We start from the raw sequence: 24,524 nt of genomic DNA, 5'->3' as shown, positions 1-24,524 counted from the left end.
ATGTAAATATATTTTCGTGTTTCACCAAATCCCTATTTGAATGACTTCAGAAGAAGGTGAATTTTCCCGTGAGTCTGAGCGAGTTCATTTCGATAGTTGCAGGTGGTTATTTCCATAGTCTTATAAAGGAAGTTTTGTTGTGGATTAGTTATATCAGCTTTTCTTTTTTGACTCGTTGTTTAGGCTAGTAACGGAAACTAAAGGGACTCGGAAGCGCTGAGGTAAGATTCTGGTTGTAGTAGGATACTAGTAGATGTGATTAGTTTCTTCCTCCCGTTAACTCAGCGACACATACGCAGTTGCAGTTACAGCTGTCCGTAAATTTATAACACTATGTCGTTTGGCAAAACATTTCTATGAAGAATCTAAAAATAGTGGAGTTTAGTCAGCTTGCAATGTAGAGGCGGCTCTTAATTTTGTTTGGCAGTGTACTTTTACACAGAGTATTACTCGGTGAAGAGTCGGGTAGGTTGATCGCATTCAACAACTAGTTCTCGGTCAGGATACATTTTAATTTATGCAGGGTCACGTTAGTCAGAAACGTCTTTGGAGCGATAGGAAGACCGCAGATGGATAACAAATTCAGTTGCATCTTTTGTCATTCTTCCTAACACATCAAAACTTGTTTTCATTGCACCTTCACCTACTTTATCTTACGTTAGAATAAAGAGGAATCGAGATGAGACAAAATTATTTTTGCGGGTTTCGGATCATTTGCATGTGAATAAAAACAGAAATTCGTGCGACAAAAGTTAAAAAAATAATGCATGGTACTTTACCTCTAAAGCTTGGAGTCCACAAGGTATAAATGAAAAGAAAAATCTGAATTAGTGGAATTTTTGCGGCAGTATTCTCTTCGCTCCGCAGTTAATTCACTTTCGCCGCGAATGTTGTTTACTGATTTCAGACCACGTGACTAATCTATGGCGTATGAAGCTAAAAACGTCTATTATCCAGCTTGAAGAACATCAAGCCTTTTATGATATGACGATTTCTGCTTTCAGTTTCTAATCGTAGGGGAGCCCCCATAAAAAAACTGCTGGGAAACTTTCCTGTTTACGTTTTTAATGTTTAAACGCCCTTCTTTCCAGGCGAATATTTAAACAATAGAGTGTTTCTGTCGAGGAACTATCAGCTGGTAGTTGTCCCGCGGAAATTTGATGTTCTTAAAACAAATATTTTCCCGAGAAGCGAAGCTTCGAGGGCAAATATGCTAGTTTTAAGAACATCAAATTTCCAAGGGGCAACTATCAGACCGATAGTTCCGAGACATAAACACTCTATTGTCTTTATTGTTCACCACTAAATTTTCTTCCGCGCGCCAATTTAAAAACAATCAAAACCCACTAAATGCAGATCAATCAAATATTCATTCAAGCGTACAGCCTGTCACAAATGTCAATAATTCGCAGTCGTAGTTAGCTAAATAATACGTTATACCTGTCAGAACTGAAAATTCACTGTTTTTCCGATCTTCCTAACTTCGCGGCCGTCAAACCATTCAAAATTTTTCACGGATGAGTACTATCCATCGGGTATTTTCCGCGGACGGGCACTATCCATCCGGTATTTTCCGTGGACGGACACTATCCATCCGGGTATTTTCCAGGGACGGGCACTATGGGCTGATAGTGTCTCTCCACGGATGAACACTATCGCGTCACGTGATCGATTTAAACCAATAAGAATCGGAGAAAATTTAGTGGAGAACTATAACTATATAATAGAGTGCTTCTGTCAAGGAACTATGGACTGATAATTGCCCCGCGGAAATTTGATGCTCCTAAAAGAAATATTCGCCCGAGAAGCGAAGGTTCGAGGGCAAATATTTATAGTGATATATAATAGTGATATAGCAATCAATAGTGTTATAGCAGATAATAGCAAATATCCTAGTGATATATAATAGTGTCTTTCCACGGATGAACACTATCGCGTCACGTGATATATTTAAATCAATAAGAAACGAAGAAAATTTAGTGGTGAGCTATAAACTTCGATAGCTGCTGTAGAATATTTCCAAAGTCTTGTAATAAAGGTTGTTGAGGGAAGTAAAAACAACTCGGAAACGCCGAAGTAAGAGTTTGGTTGTAGTAGAAGTGATTAAATCCTCCCTCTCGATGACTCAGCGACACCATCTGTAGGTGCAAGTACAGATGTCTGCAAAAATACATATATCTTCGAGATCTAGGTGAATTTTCCCGCGCGTCTGAGCAAGTTCATTTCAATAGTTTCAGGTGGATATTAATCTTACCAACAGAAGTTTTGTTGTAGGTTTATCCGATCAACTTTTCTCGTTTGACTCGTTAATCTGGTAAAGGAAACTGAAAGGACGCGGAAGCGCCGAGGTAAGATTTTAGTAGTAGTAGATGTGATTTTTAAAATAGTTTCGCGTTTCTGATAATTCACCGACACAAACTGAGGTGCGTCTCGGCATAGCCTGCAGAGCAGGCATTCTTGTGGAGTTTGGACGAAAATTAGGACTTTGGGCTTTCTGTTTTATTTTCCAGACCGCGCGTAAAATGGAGCGAGGCGAACAATTAGAAGGTGGGGGGAGGGGGAGAGGTTAGGGCTAGGAAAAGGAACGCCTGCCAGCAGTACTTGAAAATTTGAATAACCCGTTCGCTCACGAACGGGCGATTCTGATTGGTCCAGTATTTTTTTATTGACAGCAGAATGTGACGTCAGTTTATGTATCACATCCAATATGGCATTTAGCGAAGAAGAGATAGATCTTGCGTTGAACGATTCTTTAGCTACTTTTGATGCCTTAGAAAACTTTGTTTTAAAACAAGAACAGCAAGATGCCTACTTCAACTTTCCAGAAATAAAGATGTGTTGGCGGTCTCACCGTCAGGCTTTGGTAAAAGCATTATTCTTTAGATTTGGGGTGCGAGTCAAGCAGCTTCTCACGAAGAAACACTGTTACATGGTTGCACATACGAGCGGCTTTATTCTTCCTCCTTGCGGGCTAGATTTGTTTGGCGTATCTAATTGCCGCTTATTTGCACTTTTGGGCTTTTCTGGATTTTTGCATTGGCCATTTGCTTTCTTAAGGATGAATGCATGTAGCTGTCCCAAGTTTCTGACTTTCCTAGCACACAGATTGCAACAGCGATCGGATAACTGTTCGTTGTTTTGAATGAGCTCGATGCCAATTTCACCACACACGTCTGATAAGATTACTCCATAAGCATCACTTCTCTTCGATGCTCTAAATAAATTTTCTGATGACAGGTATGAGCCGTATTTAACTTTAAAACTACAGCCGCAAAATTGACAATTCTCGTTCGGCGACATGTGAACACAAATTTTGACACTTGTGATTTCCCTTCGAATAACAACAAATTTTGACAAGCAACTGAAGTGAAAATCCACTTCCGTCGCGCCACCTGATTGGCCAATTGTTTGCGCATTATCGTTGCTCCTGCATATCTAATTAGGGGGCGTTTTTCAAATTTTCAAGTGCTGCTGGCAGGCGTTCCCTTCTCTCTTCTTCCTCTCCCCCCGCCTCCTAATTTTTCGCCTCGCTCCATTTTACGCGCGGTCTGGAAAATAAAACAGAAATCCCAAAGTCCTAATTTTCGCCAAAACTCCACAAGAACGCCAGCTCTGCAGGCTAGTCTCGGCAATTCCACTTCGATAGTTGCAGCTAGATATTTCCGAAATCCTGCTTGTAGAACTAATAAACGAAACTAAAAATGAACTCGGGAACGCCGAGGTGAGATTTTGGCTGTGGTAGGATACTAGTGGATATGATTAGTTTCTCCCTTCCTTTAACTCAGCAACATATACGTAGTTTTAGTTACCAATGTCCGCAAATTTATAACATTATGTCGTTTGGCAAAACTTTTCTGAGAAAAAATAAATTTAACAATAATAGAGTTTAGTCAACTTGCAATGTTGAGGCCGCCCTTAGTTTTGTTCTGCAGTGTACGTTTACACAGAATGTAACTCGGTGAAGAGTCGGGTAGGTTGATAGCATTCAACAACTGGATCTCAACCTGGAGACATTGTAATTTATGCAGGGTCACCTAGAGCGCAATCAACTTTAGAGCGAGGAAAACTGCAGATGAATGACAAATTTAGTTGCATCTCTTGTCATCAGTACTAACACATCAAACCTTGTTTTTATTGCACCTTCACCTACTTTATCTAACAGTAGAATAAACTGGAATCGAGGTGAGAAAAAATTATTTTTCCGGGTTTCTTACTATTTACACGCAGATAAACAGAAGTTCGTGCGACTACAAGTTGCATAAATATTGCATGGATACTTTACTTATAAAGCTTAGAATCCACAGGGTATTAATGAAAAGAAAAATTTAAATTAGTGAAAATATTGTGGTAGTTACAGATGTGACGAAACTTGAGTAAACCATTCTCTACGCTTCGTAGTTAATCGCTATAGCCGCGAATTTTGTTTACCCATTTCAAACCACGTGACCTATCTACGATACATGAAGCTAAAAAGGTCTGTTATCCAGCTTGAACAACTTCAAGCGTTTCATGACATGAAGATTTCCGCTTTCAGTTTATAACAAACCCCCCTAACAAAACCCCTTAACAAAACTGTTGGGAAACTTCCATTTTTACTTTTCAAATGTTTAAACGCTCTTCTTTCCAGACACGTATACTTTGATAGCTGCAGTCGGATATTTCAAAAGTCTTGCAATACATTACGGGTTATTTAAGGGAGGAAAAAACAACTCGGAAACGCCGAGGTAAGAGTTTGGTTGTAGTAGATGTGATATAACTTCAACCTCTCGATAACTCAGCGACACAAACCGTGGTGCAATTACAGAGGTCTGAGAATTTATATATATTTTCGTGTTTAAAAAAATCTACAGTGATGGAATTCAAAAGTAGGTAAATTTTGTCAGCTTACGATATCAGGGCAATATTATTTCTGTCGGCGAAGAGACTGTCAAAGTCTGCTGACGGCGGAGATGCGAAATTGGCTGCGTTAGGTTTATCAGATTCACATCGCCACCTTAAATTCAAACGGGCATAAATCTGGTCGATGAATCTACTGGAAGGAGAACTGAGGTAACTTGTTTGCGGCTCTATAGACGATAGATCGTCACCTTATATAGTAACGTAAAGTTCTTATATATCTAAATGTAATTATATCCCATGTCATCAGTCGTAACGCTGCAAACCACATGCATGTTTAGTCCACTAATCTTCACATAAATGGTTGGATTTGATTTTTCGCTCACATTCGACAGTTTACCGTGGACATATCATCTTTCAGCTCATAGTTTTTAAAATATTTCAAGAAGGATGGGATAGCTAACTCAAGGCGAAGTTATAAGCTCATCTCCTACCTACGCCTACACGAAAAGAGAGCGAATGGTATCATGTAACTTATGATGTCCACTGTGTCTGTTCTCTACTTTTGTTTCCTTTTAGTGATTCCTAAACATATTTGTAATTCGTGCAGGCTTTGTAGGTGACAAAGAAGTGAGGATTTGACGATTTTCAACTGTAGAAAGGTTGCCTCTAAAGACTAGAAAAATCGGTCCGAGGTTGAACTAATAAAAACAAAATGGCTGACCTCGTTTCAATCCTTAGGAATTGCGAAAAACCACACTACCTGACAAAGAAACTCAAGACCAAATTACATGTAAAGCTGGGAAAGCTATTGTTGTAGGGTTAATTCTATAAGATATTTGTGTTCAGTGAATGCAAATGTTTTCCTTTTGAAGTGCCGTGTTGAGCAAAGCAAAGATGCACTTGTAGCTTGGACTTTTAAAGGCTACTAGCTAGGTCACTGAGTGGTTGGCAGCTTTGTCAATGGTTATCTTACGCATCAGTCGCTAAATTAAACAGTCAAAGTAGACCAACACAAAATAGGCCTTTGTATTCATAACGCAGTTTTGATGACTAAAAAGTTTAGATGAGGCTTAATAAGTCAGTAAACAATTCCTTGCATTAAGCTTGTTTCTTGAGAGCACAGCATACACTTGATGTTACGAATTTCACTGGCTGTTATCGATTTTTGGAATAAGGGGAACCGAACACTTTCTGACATTCAACTTTCGTTATCAAACTACGAAACTCTTACAATCTGTAAATTTTTTGTACAATTTTTCTTCTTGATCAGTTTTCAATAGGGGAGATAGAATTAACTCCAAATGGCAGTATCAGTCAGTTACTGTCAATTATGAAGCAACGCCTACTTGTAAACCAAATGTGATTGAAATGACCCATGCAGAAAAACTTTAACCTCTTTTCACAATGTTTACATTTGAAGTAAAATTGTATTAAGCAGTTCAGCGGAATATTTACATAACATTTATCCCGTTTCCCTGTTATGCTTGAGATATTAAACTTCCATAGCGTTTGAGAAAGCGCACCGTAGTTACACCATGGACATGTCATATTCCTCTCTATTAGGCTGCTATAAGAAAACCTCGTTCCCAGGGCCTTTTCCCTTAGCTGGGGGTGGGGCCCAACTAAGGGAAAAAGGCCCTGGGAACGAGGTTGCTATAAGAACGCCTTTTAGTGACACATGGTTCAATACAAGGCGAGGATCTGGTTGTAGAGGAGGTGTTAAGGCTTTGTCAGAAAGTGAATCCTGGGATCTTCTCCCTTTTCCGGTTGAAAGGTTTTCTGTTGTGACCAAGTTAGACCTTAAATCAAAAGTTAATTTGACGAACTCTTGATACTATTGAAAGTGTTTGTGAAACGTTTCCCATAATTAAAATTACTGGTGCACATGCTCGGGCAACATAGCCGTTATGCAGGGGAACCATAAAAACAGTTACTTTATTGAGAATATATGAAATCTTCTTATTTTTGCCCATTAAGGTATACTATCTGAAACTAATTAGGTGCAAATGTTAAAATTTGAATTTTTGAGGATAGCCCTAGGTTCCTCTTGGTATAAGCATAGCAGATCCAAAGGAGGAAGGAACCAATAGTTGATAATACAAAGTTAAAATTTAGTTCTTTTGCAGTAATGGCGGAAGGTGGTCAGGTGAACGCTGATGATGGGAAATATACAGACGGTAAGAGGGAAAACAGATTACGATTCATTTTCTATTTTGGATAGTTTCATTTAATTATAATTTCCAGATTGGTCAGATTACAGCTTGATTAAGAAGAACAGTGTTGGATACTTCTGTTCAAGCACGATGAAAAATAAAAGTAGACTCACTTGAGAAATACTCGTTAAACGTCTAAGCAGCTTGAAATATCCTTTTCTGAAGGCCAAAAGAAAGATGTATCATAACCTTGATGACTGACTGAATATTGTTTAGACGCGATAGAGGTTCAGCTTGAATTACCGTCAGAAAATACATCACAATTTAGTTATGCTACTTTAAAAGGCAAGACCATAATAGATACAACATATTTAGTTTGGTCACCGAGACACGGAGTTATAAGAATTCCACATCCTCAAGCACGATGATCACTTTGAAAATACTCATTAAATGCCTTTTTTTGAAGTGCAAAGGTTTAAACATAAACATAATGCTTTGTTGCTAGCCGTAGAGGAATGTCAGGTTTATGTCTGTTTAATAAAATAGCAAGTCGGTACCCGTGACACAAGGCTGGAAATCTTTATCAATCAGCGTGCCTGAAAAAATCCTATTTCTCCACAGACTACATTCTACTTTTAGTGTCGATGAAAAAGATATGCCAAATACTTGAGATAGTTTGACCACTTTTTCACTAAAAACTTTGATTCACGTTGTTTTAAATCATCTTGCCAATGTTTGTCAATGTTGGAAAAATGTTTCATCCTATTTGATACAATAGGGACCTTACAATAGGGGAAGATTTGAGGACGGCGTCTTCTACTAGGACTTAACGGCATATAAAGGACTGGGGCGAGAACGCCGTTCTTTGTGCGGAAAGTTAGACTTAAGAAAAGGTAAACAAGACGCGAACTTTTTCCAGCACCAGGTCGAGAATAGCGTCCTTCAGGAAAGCGCGGGACGAACTTCTTTTAAGGTTTTGCGAGGAAATCAACAATGAGGATGAATTTCTGTTGTTGCATGATGTTAACAAGTCGAAAAATCAACAGTATCTTTATTGGAATTATGAAAGATTTACATTGCAAGATAAAAGTGAGACTGAGTGTAAGACAGATTTTCCCTTAAAAAAATACGACATCCCTCTCTTGGTTGATGTTCTTGGCTTACCTGACGAAATATAATTAAAATCCTGAACTTAGCTGGTCTCTGATAAAGTATAAAAAAATTAATGGAATGGAGTCTTTCGAAATGAGTATTCTTTGTAGTGGGATGAAACTTGCATGGATAATAAATATGAGAGTCTTAATCACGTGAGGCTCAAATCACTTTAAAGGTAAGCCGAGAAAACAAGCATCTTCGATATATCTATTCTCAAGTCGCGGAAACGGCATAAGAGTAACAATGTAAATTACCAATTCATGAATAAATCGGTAAACATGGCAAACAGGAGGAAAATGTATCGAGACTTCAAAAGAAAGATTGCAGCGCTCGAAAACTTTTGATTAGGCTCGCTGTAGAAACTGCGAGTTTGACTTCTGATTATAACGACACTCTACTTACATCGGCCGACCTCTCACATGACATGATAAATTGATGCTCAATATGATAAATTTTTCCATTCTCTTTATATGGAAAACATGTGGAGTCTACTTACTCGGAACTGGAATCCATCGTCTATCTCTGAAAAAAACAAGCACTGTTAATAACAGATTATACCAAATAACAGCGAAAACGGCGAAAGAAATGAATAATTTCAGCTCCAAAACCAAACACATACTCACGTTTTGTGCACGACGCGAAATTTAAAAAATGGCGTACTCGCCAAATGTCAAACGCCGTCCCATTCACACAAAGACATGCGCAGTGTCATTTTTAGGTGAAAACGAACTTCCGAAGGCGTCCTAGACGGATGACGTCCTCAAATCTTAAGGTCTCTAATAAGTTCTAAGTGTGGCTGGTGCACGCGAATGAAAATAGCAAAATCGGTTTTGAAACTGTTGGTTGAAACAAAGTTCACCTTCAGTTAACCTTGTTTTCAGATATTGAATAAAATGTTTACTCAGATATTGGATAGTCTTTATTTGTACTCGCATTCAGACTTGCTCTAAGCAAAAAAGTTACACAATTGAAAGAAATTATTAGAAATAAAATTGGAGAACTAGCAGCCTGGAATAACCATAGAGGCTTGCGGAGCCAGACAGCTAGTTAACATCAGCATTAAAGAAAATTAAAATACAGGTCAGCAAGAAGATTGAAGCACAAATGCACACACACACACACATAACAAAAAAGAAAAAGGAAACGGAATTTATAAGATATTAAGGAAGTCTAGAATAGTTAGAATTATTTATGGATTCTAAGCATTAATATAAGAAGAGCACAATGTCTACGGCACCTAGTAACAGCTATATAATTATAAACTACAAATTAAATAAAGAAGTACCTAAAAAGGTTACAGAAATTAACAGAAAACTAGATTACGGCAAACTGGAAAACAATATTAAGTAGCTAATATTCTTTGACTAGATCGCATTTTACTGACTCCTTGAAGTTTGGGATTGATAAGGTTTTCAAATTTTCACTTATTGAGTTCCATACTTTGGGGCCCTTAAACCTTAAATTAAATATTCCATGATTTGTTCTTACTTTAGGTAAAGAATAGGAAAAATTCGAGCCATTTCAAGTATTGTTTATTTACTTGGGTGAAAAAAGTATCAAACACAGATGGTAGACGTCTATTGTAAATTTATACATAAAGGCTGCAATATTAAGGATGACAAGGTCAGGCATTTTAACGATATTGAAGTGCTTAAATATTCGACTAGAATGCTCATGGAAATTAGAGAAAGTTATCACTCTCATTACTCTCATTGCTCTCTTTTGTGAGAGAAACAAAGGCTGGGTAGTCGAAGAATAAGTGTTTCCCCACGAGATTAAACCACAGATTAAAAAGGGATATGTGAAGGCATAATATAGTTTAATCAAAATGTCTAAATTCACATAATAACGAAGTTTAGAGAGAATCCCAATATTTTGCTTGATCTTTAAAGCAATATAGCTTACTTGACTTTTCCGTGATAAATGAGAATCAATTACAATACCTAGATGTTTTATTGAAGACTCTTGGTTTAAGTTTATGCCATTTAAAGAGAGGGTGACATGAAAGGGTAACTTTCTTTGTGGAGGGTAAAAGATGATAAAATTTGACTCTTCAATATTAAGTGAAAGTTTGTTAACACTTAACCAGGTATGAATATTTACTAGTTCATTATTTCCTTTGGATTCAAGGATCTTAAGATTTTTATGTTTATAAAATAGATTGGCATCATCTGCAAAAAGATGAAAATCTAGAATTTCAGAGCAGTTACTAAAATCATTGATATAGATAAGAAATAATAAGGAATGCAAAACTGAGCCTTGAGAGACACCACAAGAGACGGATTGCAGTTCAGACTTAGTTTGCACCAAGGAAACATATTGATATCTGTTGGCAAGATAAGAGGCGAAACAGTCTTTGGTTACTCCACGAATGCCTTAGTAATCTAGTTTTTCAATAAAGATGTTATGATTTACAGTATCAAAAGCTTTACTGAAATCCAAGAATATATCACAAGAAAATTCCTGGCAGTCAATTGCATGTTGAATCAATTCAATGATACTTATAATAGCATGATCAGTGGTGTGGTTTGCACGGAAGCCAAACTGCTTGCAATAAATTAGTTTATTCTAATATTTCTAATATTCTAATATTCTCTTGTGCATCAGCTTTTCTAACAGTTTATTGAATATTGCGTGAAAAGAAATTGGACGATAATCATTTAGACTTGTTTGCTCACCCTTTTTGAAAACAGGGATAACTTCAGCTATTTTAAATAGATCTGGGACAATTCCAGTGGAAAAGGAGGCATTAAATATCCCTTCTAGAGGTGCAGATGTAACATGTTTGGATATAACAGATATAACATGTTTGTGCAGATATAAAATGTTTGGTAACTTTTAAAATGTTGCACCACGGAGCCTATAGATATAGTATCGCCATATAGTATCGTTTATTATTGAAAACACTTTGCAGTCAAATAACTGAATTACGTGAATATGTACAATGCAATAAGACAAATACATAGTGGCTAATAAAAAAACTGTCTCTAAATCTGTTAGTCTTGCACACGGGTGCAGTAAAGGTGCCACCAGATCTACATCTGCTGGGAACGTGTAGGGAGTAGATGGCTGAGTTTATGGCTGCCATGGGCAATTTTATTGAATAGATATTTGCACAATGTGCGCCTCTTATCGTATAGGGTTGGTAGGCCAGCCTTCATTATAATAGTCTTATAATTACAACCCGGAAAGATTATGCGTAACGCACGACGCTGAATGTGTTCAATTTCATCCGAGAGGTGCAATGGTAGATTGCAATGATAATAATAATAATTCAATAATTCATCAATTAATAGTGCGCCTTTTAACATGAAATGATCAAATGCGCATTAGACTTGTAACCCACCCACCCCACCCCAGGGGAGGACATTCATCACACAGTATTTCTCGTGCGCGGAAAATTAACGTCTCCTACCCCTAACCCTGCAGGAGACGGGGCCTACGGTTTATTCGTCCTTATCCGAGAAGACTAGCATGTCTATCCATTTCCTGATATTATAGAAAGGTAGCACATTCTCCTCAGTAATTTTAAGACCTTGAGTATTGGTCCGGCCGGGGCTCGAACCCTCGACCTCCCGCTCAACAGTCCGGCGCTCTATCCATTGAGCTAGCCGGGAGGTGGTTAGCTCAATGGAAAGAGCGAAAGACCTGACATGCATATTGTAGGACTGATCTTATAACGCTACCGTAAATTCTAACAAGATCGTTGTCAGCAATACCCGCGCGCTTAAGTTGTCTTAAGAGGTAAAGTCTCTTAGCAGCCTTAGCCGTGATTGAGTCGATTTTTGCAGACCATTTGAGGTCACTGCTTATGATAACGCCAAGAGCTTTAGTCGAAGATACCATTTCGAACTCGACCCCTTCTAATGACATCTGAGAGAAGCAAGGGGGAGTGCGCTTGAAGTATGTGCGGATCTCCTTGCATTTAGTTGGATTTGACTGTAGATGATTTTGCTGAGACCAACCGTGGATGTAGTCAGCCGCTTGCTGTAGTAGACCTAAGATATTACAGCTAAGACATATTATGATAATCTCGTAGTTTGACTGAATTTTTTCTCAGACGCAATAGACATTCAGGCTGAGTTACCGTCAGACAGGACATCACAATTTGATGATGCTACTTTAAAAGGTAAGGATAACAACTACAATAGATACAACATGTTTAGTTTGGCCACCGAGTCACCGAATTAATTAGAAATCCACACCCTCAAGCATGATGTTAAATGAAAGTAGAATCCCTTCGGAAATACTCATTAACTGTCTTGCTTTTAAAGTGCAAAGGTTTGAAAAGGAACGCAATGCTTTGTTACTAGCCACAGAGAAACTTTAGGTAAGATCTGGTGACTTGAAATTAAATTTAGCAGATGATATTCAGGCAGGTACGGAAAATGGGCTCATTTGTATGATGAATTGCTATGTTACAGAGTCGAGTTCTTAAATTGGAAGTAAATTCATTTCCACGCCAAATTTGTAGTACTCAGAGAATACTTTAGAAGTAGGAACGAACTGCTGACAACTTCTAAGGAGCTTTATTTTTTGGAGTGTGCGGAGGATTGGACTCAATCCCTTTCGGCTCAGAACGAATACTGCTTATCTTCTTTCCCTTGGGCGCATATAGTCATGAACAAGGGACCACCAATGCAAACTTTTTTCTGCTCTTTTCCTCAGTGCATCTCATCAAGTGATAGCCACCGTCTGCATCTCCTTTCCCATATTCCCTCCCTTGGTCTCTTGTTCCTCCTTTCACTCCCGCCTCGATTAGAGTCCAGTATATTTTGCTGATAACATCAATTTGACTATGGGATATCTGTTTAATAAAATAGCAAGTCGGTACCGCCGTACCGGGTTGGAAACCTGTATCAATCAGCGTACCTTCAAAAATCTTACCTCTCCGCAGACTACATTCTACTTTTAGATTCGATGAAAAAAGATATATCAAAGATAGAGTTTGACCATTTTTCCACTGAACGCCTCAATCCACGTTGTCTTAAATCATCTTGCCAATGTTATTCAATGCTTGAAAAACGTTCCATCCTAATTGATACATTACGTCCTCAATGTGGCTGGTGAGCCATCGAATGAAAAAAGCAAATTTGGTTTTGAAACTGTTGGTTGAAACAAAGTTGACCTTAACCTTGTTCTAAAACGTGGCACTACGGAGCCTATAGATATGTAACAAAGATACTTGACTGAATATTTCTCAGACGCAGTAGACGTTCTGGTTGAGTTACAGTCGGACAGTACATCACAATTTGATGATGCTACTTTCAAAGGGAAGAATAACAACCAGAATAGATACAACATATTCAGTATGGCCCCCTAATCACCGAATTAATTAGAATTCCACACCCTCATTGCCAGAGGAACATGGCAAGGGACTTGGATCGACTAAGAATCATTTAACAGGAAAGACACGGAGTATTTTGTTTGTCAAAAACACAACTTTAACTTTAGACAGTTAGGTCAAACTGCAGCTCTCCAAAATACATAACAAAGCTGTATATCTCGAGATAATAGCTTTTGTATCCCTCTTGAATTATGATGTGTATTGTAGATGTTTGCTGCTTTTCTGTTAGCGATGGCAGAGGTTTACTTGAAGGATGGTGACAACGAGTACAAGAAAGGAGAGGCTGAAAACGCAGTACACTTCTATACGGAGGGACTGCAAGTAAATTGTAAAGACATCCAAGTCAACGCCACGCTCTATAGCAACAGGGCAGCAGCTCAATTGTCTTTGGGTAAGAATTCATCACTCTTTCCTAATATACCAGTTCTGTATTCATTTTCATAAGGATTCAATGCAATAGTTTACAGCTCGAGTTCTGTGCGGAAGAAACGCGTTTGTTGCTTTGCTAGTCGAGCTACGTAAAATCAATGAAGGTAATATGGGAAGCTTAACCAATTTAGGGAGTTTTCTTAAGGGGACTATAAGTCAGACAGGTCCGATGGATGTGATTGAGAGGAAAGTTTAGTAAAGTGCTGACTAAGACAAGTCCATTGCATGGCCCTGTCACCAGCTTCATGCGTACTGGCCGTACTACCCCAATCAATTAGCATACCGCTAGACTAACACATAGTGTGTTATATAGCCTTTGTAACCAATGGTAGGAAGTGAACTTTTAACTATTGGATCAAAACAAACGGCCAATATGATATACGTAGACAAACTGTCCGGAACTCAGATCCTCCTGTAAGATAAAGTCAGGTAATAGAATTTATCGCCAATGAGCAATGTGAAAATGTTTATGCCCGTTCCAAAGGATAGAGTATTACACTTCATGTACTCATTCGGAAATATTCCGTCAGGAAATTATCAAGAAGCTTTGGATGATGCTACAGCTTCTGTTCAGTTGGAACCAACTTTTGTTAAAGCCATAGAAAATGGTAAGTTCTTTGCATTTTCTAAGGTATGGAGAAGTTTTTTCGTTTTTACTATTACTTATGACTGAGAGGTTGTACTACGAATTCCTATAGGTAATCACATGATTACGAGTGAAATTTGGGATAAATCTGGGTGAGTAAACTTTTCTAAGGCTGACCAAATTACATAAGCCCGTAGGGTGAGTGAAATTTGTAGTTTTTAAAAATTTACGGTTTATCCCAAATTGCACGAGAAACGAGATATGACTACTAGTTACAACTTTCTACCCTCAACTTCAAATATTTCTGAGGCTGCTGTCTCCTACATGTATATGAAAAGAGGCTAAGCCAAATTTTTAGGGGATAAAAGAGCGAGTGATGGTGAGTCACAATAGAATTCCCAAACGTGACCCAATTTTTACCCTATATTTCTCGTTGCTATTTGCAATTTTTCGTCTTTTCGGAGTAGTTTAGTAGTTCCACATTCACACTCGATACACGGTGGAGTTTCTTCCATTTGGGATTTCTGACGTATAGCCACATGCGCATTGTTTTTAGTTTTTTCCGTGAAAATATAAAGACGATAAACACCTCAAAATAATTTCGATCTCGCTGACGCAATTTTCCCTTTCGTAAACGGTCGTTGCCGTTTGTCGAAACAATCGTTGCCATTTTGAACAGTCGTTGCCATTCACTAGAGTCGATGCCATTTGAATGCGTGGATCGTGCTTGAGACGACGATTTCGCGCGGGAGTGAAAGCGGGAGTGTCGCTCCCAGACCCCACGCACCATTTCCCGCCATTTCCAACCAAGATGGCAGATGAACACGAAAATATCAATCAGAGCAATCTTCACGACAATTTGTCCGCAAACGATCCAATTAAAGCAGCCATAGAGGAAGTTACTAAGTGTTTCGAAAACGAGAGGCTAATAAAGAGAGCTTCAAATTTCTTGTTATTGGGAAACTTCCTGAAGTGACGTGACGGTGATCTCCAAGGAAGCGAGTCAAAGTTTAAAGATCGATTGCCAACGAAAGGCAGGGCAGAAAATGATGTGGAGAGCTGGATGGCTGAATTTGAGGCAATAAATGGATTAAAAGTGAAGATAAAAACAAAGAAAAAACCAACCAGTTGCTATGTAATGCAGAAATACTTCCGGTGTCAGCATAATACTCGTCGTTGGAGTTCCTAAAGACCCACAGAGTAAGCTGCAGAAAAACCTTGCCGTAAGAGTAAAGAATACCAATTGCCCATTTCAGGTAACACGGATCATACGAGTCTCAGAAAGGTTTTCGGCTCCCTCCTTTTCACTCAGGGCAGCAAAGGAAACTGTGTACAAAATACTGTGCGGAACAATAATGACTTCTGGCTCCTCAAGCAAATCATAAACTGGGGCAATAAAGATTTTGTAACACAATGTTTTGTTTTTAAATTGTAGTTCAGAAATATTAAAAAATACTTCTATTTCAATCAAAATTTAGCTGATTTAAGGAGGGCATTTGCCCCCTCTGCCTGACGCTGGCTACAGCCCTGATTAGTCACTTTTTCCTACTCTGGGGTTAGGGAACTGGAGAGTGACAAAGTTCGGCTTTGATCATGGAGTGCCGTCTACCTCAATACATTTACAAAAAACTATGCTTATAATTTTAGTTCTAATTTTGGCTAACCATTTGCCTGTAGGTTAGGTTACCATTTGAGCACAACCCCCACTCCTCACTGTCGTTTTATTTTCATTGTGAATTCCTCGCATTTTCCCCATATTCTCCCAGGTATGCTCAGTGTCCCCTCGTCCCCTCCCCTCGTCGAAGCCCATGACAGCTCTGCATAACACAAAATACACAATTTCACCCAAAGGAGCTAGAATTTATCGGAATAAAGTAAATCCTCCTCATGAACACACTATAAAATTACAGTGGCTGTTTCAAAATTTAAAAATTAAACAACATCGTGGTTACTAAATAAAATGCAGTTTTAAGTTTTGGCGGGAAACCAATTTATTATGAATACGTTATATTGGTTTGGAAAGCCAAATTTTGGACTCGATCTGCTTCCAGCCGGCCGGAAAGTCATCATCAATCGAACGTCTTTCCTTCGGAGCCTTCCTTTTGGTTTTCTGTTCGGAGAAACTGAATATTGTCGGAACTGAGTCTGACTTAAGACTTACTTTCCGACCAGCATATGACTTGGAAAAGCCTTACTTTTGAAAATGTTCACTGTATTAAAATGAATTTTTACTTACGGGCGTATTTTCCCGTTTGATCTTGACTAGCCAAGTCGCCAGAAGTTTCTTGTTGTTCAGTTGCAGCGAATGCCATGAGACATGCTTGTAATGTGGTTTATCGCTCCGGTTGTTGCATCTGAATGCAATACAATGTGTAACCATTGCTATCTTTGCCTTTTGAATACTTCAGATTGTCGATAAAAGTAAAAGCATTGCGGAAAATGCGATTTGTTTTGAAATATACAGTAATACCTTTGAGAATTTACAAAGCCTTTGGTCCAAGTGCCTCGATTCCATGCACCTTGAAACAAATCCGCTTTTACGTGGGCTCAGATCTAATATCTGCCATTTTTGCTTCATACTGTAATCTCTGATGCTTTTCTTGCTGTTCAAAGCTCCCACACATCGTTGCAAGGTCATGTAATACAGGTACTGTAATGAAATTTTCCTGGAAATAATTGTAATTGTCCAGGAGAAATCGTGCATGCAGTGTAGGCACGGGACGGAAACAAGAGACAGTGTTCTATCGTTATGCAAAGTAATACTAACCGCAACCGACTTAAAGAAAGAATTTCAGCCCGTAGGCTTTCTTATCGACTTTTGTTTCTCTTTCCTGTCATGCTCTCTTTCAATTTCATCTGGATCGACATCTGGACTGTGCTCGTCGTGGAGATTGCCCTGATTGATATTTTCGTGTTCATCCGCCATCTTGGTTGGAAATGGTGGGAATGGATGCGTGGTGCCTGGGAGCAACAATCCCGCGCGAAATCGTCGTCTCGAGCACGATCCACGCGTTCAAATGGCGCCAACTGTGATGAATGGCAACGACTGTTATTGGAAATGGCGACGACTGTTTCGACAAATGGCAACGACTGTTTTAAATGGAAAGGGCCGTTTACGAAAGGAAAAATTGCCTCGCCGACGTGTAATTTTAGTTACAAAATACGATACCTTGAGTTCACAGGGTGATCCTATTCGATGGAATGATGGATCGGTGGAATTTCTGAACGTCTCAATATCCTAAAACACAGAATGACGGAATATCCTATAAAAGCGCAATGACGGAGTATCCTAAAGCGTGAATGCCCTGTTGTATAAAACAAAGTCTAGCTAAAGTCTCGTAAAAATGGAAAATGGAATTGCGATGAAATAAGTAACAGGCAAAATCAAAAGAATTGTGGTTTAATTATTATTGGAGCCCAGAGGACAGAGAAATCGTGAGGTTTTTGAGAAAGCCTCTTTTAATTATTATTACCATTGTTATCATTGTTATTCTTGTTTATATGATCATTTGTTACCATTTAGTTATTGCTTGAATGTCAATTACTCACTACAATCTTGAGTTGTCACTCTCTTTTGAAAAGGGGTAGTATCATTATGTGGGTTGCAACAGGTTTTCTGTTTTGCATGTGAACAACACTACCTTTTATCATAACAATTATTGCACAACCTCTATTTCCTGTTCAATGCTCTAAAAATGTGCTTCATAAGTAACCACATGCAGTCTCAGACTGCCTAGTTTTCACTTAATGTCAACTTCCTGTACTGTTTGGGATTGATTGACATGTTGTTGGCCAATGAGCATGCTGAAAGTTTTGCCCGTATTTTATTAATCAAGAAAGCCCTGTAGTCAAGTTGTATTTTAAGGTTCAAGTTGTAAGTACTGATAGTTTCATCGAAATACTCGTTCGATTTTTTTACATTTCTTCTCCAGCGAGTATTGCCTACTCGGTCACGAGTCTTGATTTTAATTTTGACCACTTTCTAGAGAAAATTAAAGTTGACTATAAAAGTAAACTTTAAGGTATTATTAGTATATGTAATACGAATACTATTAACTATTTATTATAATTATAATTATAAATATTTAAATTTCCTCTTTCTGAGGGAACAGTGCATGTGTCCAGCTTCACCAGTATCAAGAAGCCACTGACTGGTGTCAGAAAGGATTGTAATTATAAATTATAATTATAAATATTCAAATTTCCTCTCATTAAGGGGCCAGTGCATGTGTCCAGCTTCACCTGTATCAAGAAGCCATTGACTGGTGTCAGAAAGTATCCTTTGACGAATAAGTAAAAGGTCATATCACATATAGAGATTTTTGTCCCTAATTTACCTGAGTCAAAAAGGGTAAAATAGACTGTTCGTGTATGGCGTTGAATGTGGTTGATATAAAGACTCTGGTTGTAATTTAGACGGTCAACATGTCCAACAACAAATCTCATCCTAAACAGTCTTGGGTTTAAACCTTCTACAGTAATTATGTCCTAAACTATATCATAACTGCAGCGCTCTTATCACAATACTCAATAGGTGCTGATCCACCCGAATTCTTATCATGGGCTACCTTAAGCCTGAAAAAGAGCTCTGTAATTTCTTTTGACAGGAGCTGAGCCCTGCTGGATAATGTCTTTACCTGATTGGTGACTTTAAAAACCCTCCGTGTACTGAAACTACTTTTCCCTTCTACATTTAACTTAGGCAATAGGTTTAAGAGAAAAACTAGGTTTTATAGGCTGACCACTTATGATCAGAAGGATGGATAAATTTTTGCCCAAATGCGGAAAAAGAGGTTAGAGAAATATTTTTCACCAAAGGTTATGGCCGAGAATGGCTCAGGTGATGAATAGCTTATGAGAGGCTTACCTGGCAATCATGCGTATGACTCCGCTCACTTGTTGTGGCAGTCGGGGTGGTAATGGCACTGGCAGTAGGGCAAGCGCTGCGTTTTTTCGGGTAGTCGGCATTAGTATTTAAATTTGCCGACCAAGTGCCACTGGCGGTAGCTAGGGCGGGGAGTTGGAGAGTTTACAATGGTGGTGGTGCTGGTAGTTTTTCTCGAGGTGGTAGAAGTGGTGGCAGCAGAGATGCTAATGGTAATAATTCTGGCAATGAAGCTTTCGAGGGCGATGGTGGTGCTAATAGAGCCACTGCTGCTGCTGCTGCTTCTGCTTCTGCTACTACCACCACCACTTGTGATAGAAGTAGTAGAAGTTGAAATAGTTCAGGTTGTATTACTTTAAGCTCTCGTGGCTTATTCTAATTACACTGGAATAATTGCTGGCATGAGCCTAGTTAAGTTTGAATCTTTATTGTGCGAAAAAACTGAACCGAGGCGAACTCTTTGACTTGATATTGTAAAGATTGAGAACAACAAGCAGTTACTTGATTTGTGTAATCAATGTGCAAGTGAGCCAACTGATGGGACAGATGAATCAGGAACTAAACACGAGGTAAAGACTAACCGTGACGAGTACAGCGCAAAGAGCGAGGTAAGCGAACACTTACGACATTAAAAACCAGGAAGTAACAGGGAAAGAGACATTTGATTGGTGTGATTCCGTGCAAGAGGACCAGTTCGATGTTTCCATAGACATAAGAAAGCAATTCTTATGTTTGTGATGTCTGGAGTATGTTTATAATCTGAGATATATTGGCCGCTGTATTCCTCAGAAGTCGTTGACCGAGCGCTGTTCTCTTATTATTTTTTCACTCTGCAATCTTTATTGACTAATTACAAGTATTGAATTTAATTATTCAATTTTCTTAGACTGCAAAGTTAAGTTTACGTTTAACTTAAAAAATATCATCATTCGTAAACTTCGAGGCCCGACTACTAGATAAAAACAATTTTCATCCTTAAGAAAGCTCAAAGAGAAATGTCCTCAGTCCACACCCAGATAGCTTGAGTTGATAAATCGGGTAGCACCATATAGGCGCACAAGTCTGGCTCATATAATTGGCCATTAAAAAAAGGAAATTGGGGATAGGTAGGCCGAGGGGTAAAGAGGTAAGTGAATGATTGAAATATTTTTAACTTCAAATCACAGGAGAAACAAATCAACAAACAACTACTTCAAACAGCCGGCCTCTATACGATTGAAATGGGGGACAAAGCTTTAGAAGGAGCGTGTTACTGCAAACTCGGAATTTTTTATCAAGGCCTAGGAGATTTCGAAAGGGCCATCCAGTATTATGAACGTCATCTAAAAATTGCCAAAGAATTGGGAGACAAGACTGGAGAGGGAAATGGTTACCAAAATCTCGGTAATGCTTATTTTTACCTACGAGATTTCGAAACAGCCATCCAGTATCATGAGTGTCATCTAAAAACTGCCAAAGAAGTAGGAGACAAGGCTGGAGAGGGAAATAGTTACGGCAATCTCGGCAATGCTTATCATAGCCAAGGAGATATAGAAAGAGCCATCCAATATCATGCACGTCATCTGAAAATTGCCAAAGAAGTGGGAGACAAGGCTGGAGAGGGAGCAGGTTACGGTAATCTCGGCAATGCTTATTTTAGCCTAGGAGATTTCGAAAAAGCCATCGAGTTTCATAAACGTCATCTAAAAATTGCCAAAGAAGTGAGAGACAAGGTTCGAGAGGGAAAGACTTACGGCAAACTCGGCGAAGCTTATTGTTCCCTTGGAAATTTCGAAAGAGCCATCCAGTGTCATGAATGTCATCTAAAAATTGCCAAAGAAGTGGGAGGCAAGGCTGAAGAGGGAGAAAGTTACGGGAATCTCGGCAATGCTTATCGTTGCAAAGGAGATTTCAAACGAGCCATCCATTATCATGAACGTCATCTAAAAATTGCCAAAGAAGTGGCAGACAAGGTTGGAGAGGGAAATAGTTACGGCAATCTCGGCAATGCTTACGATAGCCTAGGAGATTTCGAAAGAGCCATCCAGTATCATGAACGTCATCTAAAAATCGCAAAAGAAGTGGGAGACAAGACTGGAGAGGGAATTAGTTACGGAGGTCTCGGCAATGCTTATCAAGGCCTAGGAGATTTCGAAAGAGCCATCCAGTATCATGAAGGTCATTTAAAAATTACCAAAGAAGTGGGAGACAAGGCTGGAGAGGGAAGGAGTTACGGGAGCCTCGGCAATGCTTATGAAAGGCTAGGAGATTTCGAAAGGGCCATCCAGTTTCATGAACGTCAACTAAAAGTTGCCAAAGAAGTGGGAGACAGGGCTGGAGAGGGAAAGGGTCACGGTAATCTCGGCAATGCTTATCAAAACCTAGGAGATTTCGAAAGAGCCATCTGTTATCATGAACGTGATCTAGAAATTTCCAAAGAGGTGGGAGACAAGGCTGGAGAGGGAATCAGTTACGGCAATCTCGGCAATGCTTATCAAAGCCTAGAAGACTTCGAAAGAGCCATCCAGTATCATGAACGCCATCTAAAAATTGCCAAAGAAGTGGCAGACAAGGTTGGAGAGGGAAATAGTTACGGCAATCTCGGTAATGCTTATTTTCGCCTGGGAGATTTCGAAAGAGCCATCCATTATTACGAACGTGTTCTAAAAATTACTAAAGAAGTTGGAGACAAGGCTAGAGAGGGAAGTAGTTACGGTAATCTCGGTAATGCTTACCAAAGCCTAGGAGATTTCGAAAGAGCCATCTATTATCATGAACGTTATCTAAAAATTGCCAAAGAAGTGGGAAACAAGGCTGGAGAGGGGATGACCTACTACAATCTCGGAAATGACTACTGGAACTTGGGGGACCTAGAAAGAGCCGTTAACTTGTACCGTTCTTGTGTGGTAATCTTTGAAGGTGTCCGAGCCAGCATGCGGTCCAAAGATGATTGGAAGATTAGCTACCGCAACATGAACAGGAACGCATATACTTGTTTGTGGCGTGTTCATTTAAAACAAAATCAAATTTTGGATGCACTTCTATGTGCTGAACAAGGACGTGCACAGGCGCTCAATGACCTTATTTTCTTTAATTATGGGTCGGAAGAGACACAACCTCGCCCTCACACACCAACAAGTTCTGATTTTGAGGTTTCTGTCGGCGGTGTTGTATCAAATACAGTTTTTATGGCGGTAGATGATAAGGAACGCAAAATCTACTATTGGTTTATCAAAAGCTCTCAAGATATTCAATTGAGAAGTATTGAGATAAGTAATTATGGCTTGTTCAAAGATGTCAATACCTTTATTGGAAGCTTAGTAAACACAGTGTCAAGAGAGTTTAAAAGAGGTGTTTTGAAATGCGAAAATCGTTCTCTTGATGAGCCCTGCAATGAGGAATTGGTGAGGAAAAGGTCAGTCCATGCTGATACCTCTCCTGAATGCTCACCGAATGAAACTTTTCGGATACTGTATAACGTTATCATTGAGCCGATTGCCGATCTCGTAGATGGCATTGAACTTATCTTTGTTCCTGAGAGCTCATTGTGGTTAGTTCCTTTTGCTGCATTGATGGATTCCGAGTCAAATTATCTCTGTGAGTCTTTCCGAGTTCGAATGATTCCATCCCTAACTACTCTGAAGTTGATTAACGATTACCCAGATGACTTCCACAATAAGACGGGCGCTTTACTCGTGGGTGATCCATGTTTGGGGGAGGATCTTTACAAGGAGCTGGGGCTCGATCCACTGCCATTTGCCAGAGAAGAAGTAGCCATGATCGGGAAAATCCTTGGCGCTGATCCTCTAATCGGTGAAGAAGCAAAAAAAGATGAGGTATTGAGACGACTTCCTTCTGTTGGGTTGGTGCACTTTGCAGCACACGGCCGAATGGAAACAGGAGAAATTGCTTTAGCCCCACGAAGTGTCTGCTCATCACAGCCCTTTGTTAAGGAGGATTTTATTCTAACAATGAAAGATGTGTTGGATACTCACATACGAGCAAGGCTGGTTGTGTTAAGTTGTTGTCACAGTGCTCGTGGAGAGATTAAGGCCGAGGGAGTGGTTGGAATTGCAAGAGCGTTTTTGGGTGCCGGTGCTCGCTCTGTTCTTGTGTCGTTGTGGGCGATAGATGACGAGGCAACTCTTGAGTTTATGAAGTATTTCTATGAAGAACTGGTTCGTGGGAGGCTGGCCAGTGAAGCTCTTGACCACGCTGTGAAGAGCATGAAAGAGTCTAAACAATTTAGCCATGTGAAATACTGGGCACCTTTTGTACTCATTGGGGATGACGTTAGATGGGAATTAAATTAAAGATAAGATTCTTGAATATTGTCAAATGTAAGTAGGCCAATATTAATTGATGATATACTTTGAAGTAAGCCCAGAGCACGTTTGCACGAAGGCAGGTAATCTCGCCAAGGTATATCTTTATGCTAATTAATTTTAGTGAGAGGGCAGGAAACTGAAATGGCTCTTAAGTTTTCGAAGATGATATCATTTTAGTCACGGAGTCCCAACGTGTAATTTGAAATGAGCTCCAAAATGATATCCAAGTATAATGGAAGGCTTTAATCAGAACAGAATGACACCATATGAATCTCAAAATGAGTTAGTGGACAATTGGCTTGTTCGGCGCTGACCACATGGATTTCTGATAGTTCTACAAATATTGGTGGGTAAAAAAATTTAATGCTTTAGGAATGCATTTAAACCTATGTCAAAATGGATATTTAGAATTGACGTTTTTGATCTGTGTTACCTGTTTGTAGAGAAGAGGAGATCCTTGCTGATGGCTTTTTGACAACTATTTGTATCCAACTTCTCCGGCGACGAGAACTTCCTGAATGTCTTTAGCAGTATAGCTCGGCTGTCAGTGACAAAACGAATTGCTTGGTTAGGCCTTTAAGGCGAAATTCCTCAGTCAAAAACTTTATTTTCTTAATGCATAGTACAAACTGCACCACAGTGTGTTGCCAAATTGTATGTGAACTATGGTAGATTGTACGTTTGACTTCCGATTGAATTTTGCTCAAGATTTAGTTAGGGATATTTGTAGAGCGAAGCAGCTTATCTCGCTAGTAGGTCGTGTAGGTAGTTTTTTCAATCAGAGTCTTACAACTATTTCATTTTCATTAAAAAGTTTCATTCA

The 24,524-nt window shown here is 39.1% G+C and overlaps 1 protein-coding gene, 1 long non-coding RNA gene and 1 pseudogene across 14 annotated transcripts in view; 1 reads left to right on the top strand and 2 right to left on the bottom strand.

The window, feature by feature from the left end:
• Nucleotides 1-2,455, bottom strand: part of LOC111328770 (melanopsin-A-like) — a 9,681-nt pseudogene extending 7,226 nt beyond the window's left edge. Inside the window, exon 1 of the transcript XR_015998607.1 lies at nt 2,410-2,455. The product of XR_015998607.1 is annotated as a melanopsin-A-like (transcript). The remainder of the gene's footprint in view (nt 1-2,409) is intronic.
• The window catches only part of LOC111329350 (uncharacterized), a 24,674-nt gene extending 150 nt beyond the window's left edge, over nt 1-24,524 (top strand). For 2 of the 12 annotated variants that reach the window (XM_088754662.1, XM_088754661.1), the window contains exons 2-9: nt 184-221; nt 6,966-7,016; nt 12,208-12,276; nt 13,724-13,885; nt 14,454-14,531; nt 18,726-18,784; nt 19,874-20,002; nt 20,561-24,524. In XM_088754662.1, the coding sequence (XP_088610788.1) occupies nt 6,968-7,016; nt 12,208-12,276; nt 13,724-13,885; nt 14,454-14,531; nt 18,726-18,784; nt 19,874-20,002; nt 20,561-23,686 (3,672 nt within the window). In that variant the 5' untranslated portion in view covers nt 184-221; nt 6,966-6,967 and the 3' untranslated portion in view covers nt 23,687-24,524. Of the gene's footprint in view, nt 1-32; nt 222-2,274; nt 2,349-6,954; nt 7,017-12,207; nt 12,277-13,701; nt 13,886-14,453; nt 14,532-18,725; nt 18,785-19,873; nt 20,003-20,560 lie in introns of those variants that run through there. The other 10 variants (XM_088754663.1, XM_022934042.2, XM_088754660.1 and 7 more) reach the window with 10 other exon arrangements.
• LOC148735426 (uncharacterized) lies at nt 8,027-8,816 on the bottom strand. The gene is made up of 3 exons (XR_015999115.1): nt 8,771-8,816; nt 8,644-8,669; nt 8,027-8,156 (listed from the first exon to the last, which is right to left on the bottom strand). It is a non-coding gene; the product is annotated as an uncharacterized LOC148735426 (long non-coding RNA).

This window comes from Stylophora pistillata, chromosome 3 (genome assembly GCF_964205215.1).
Source record: "Stylophora pistillata chromosome 3, jaStyPist1.2, whole genome shotgun sequence".
Taxonomy (NCBI): Eukaryota; Metazoa; Cnidaria; class Anthozoa; order Scleractinia; family Pocilloporidae; genus Stylophora; species Stylophora pistillata.
This window is presented reverse-complemented; position numbering and strand designations above follow the sequence as displayed.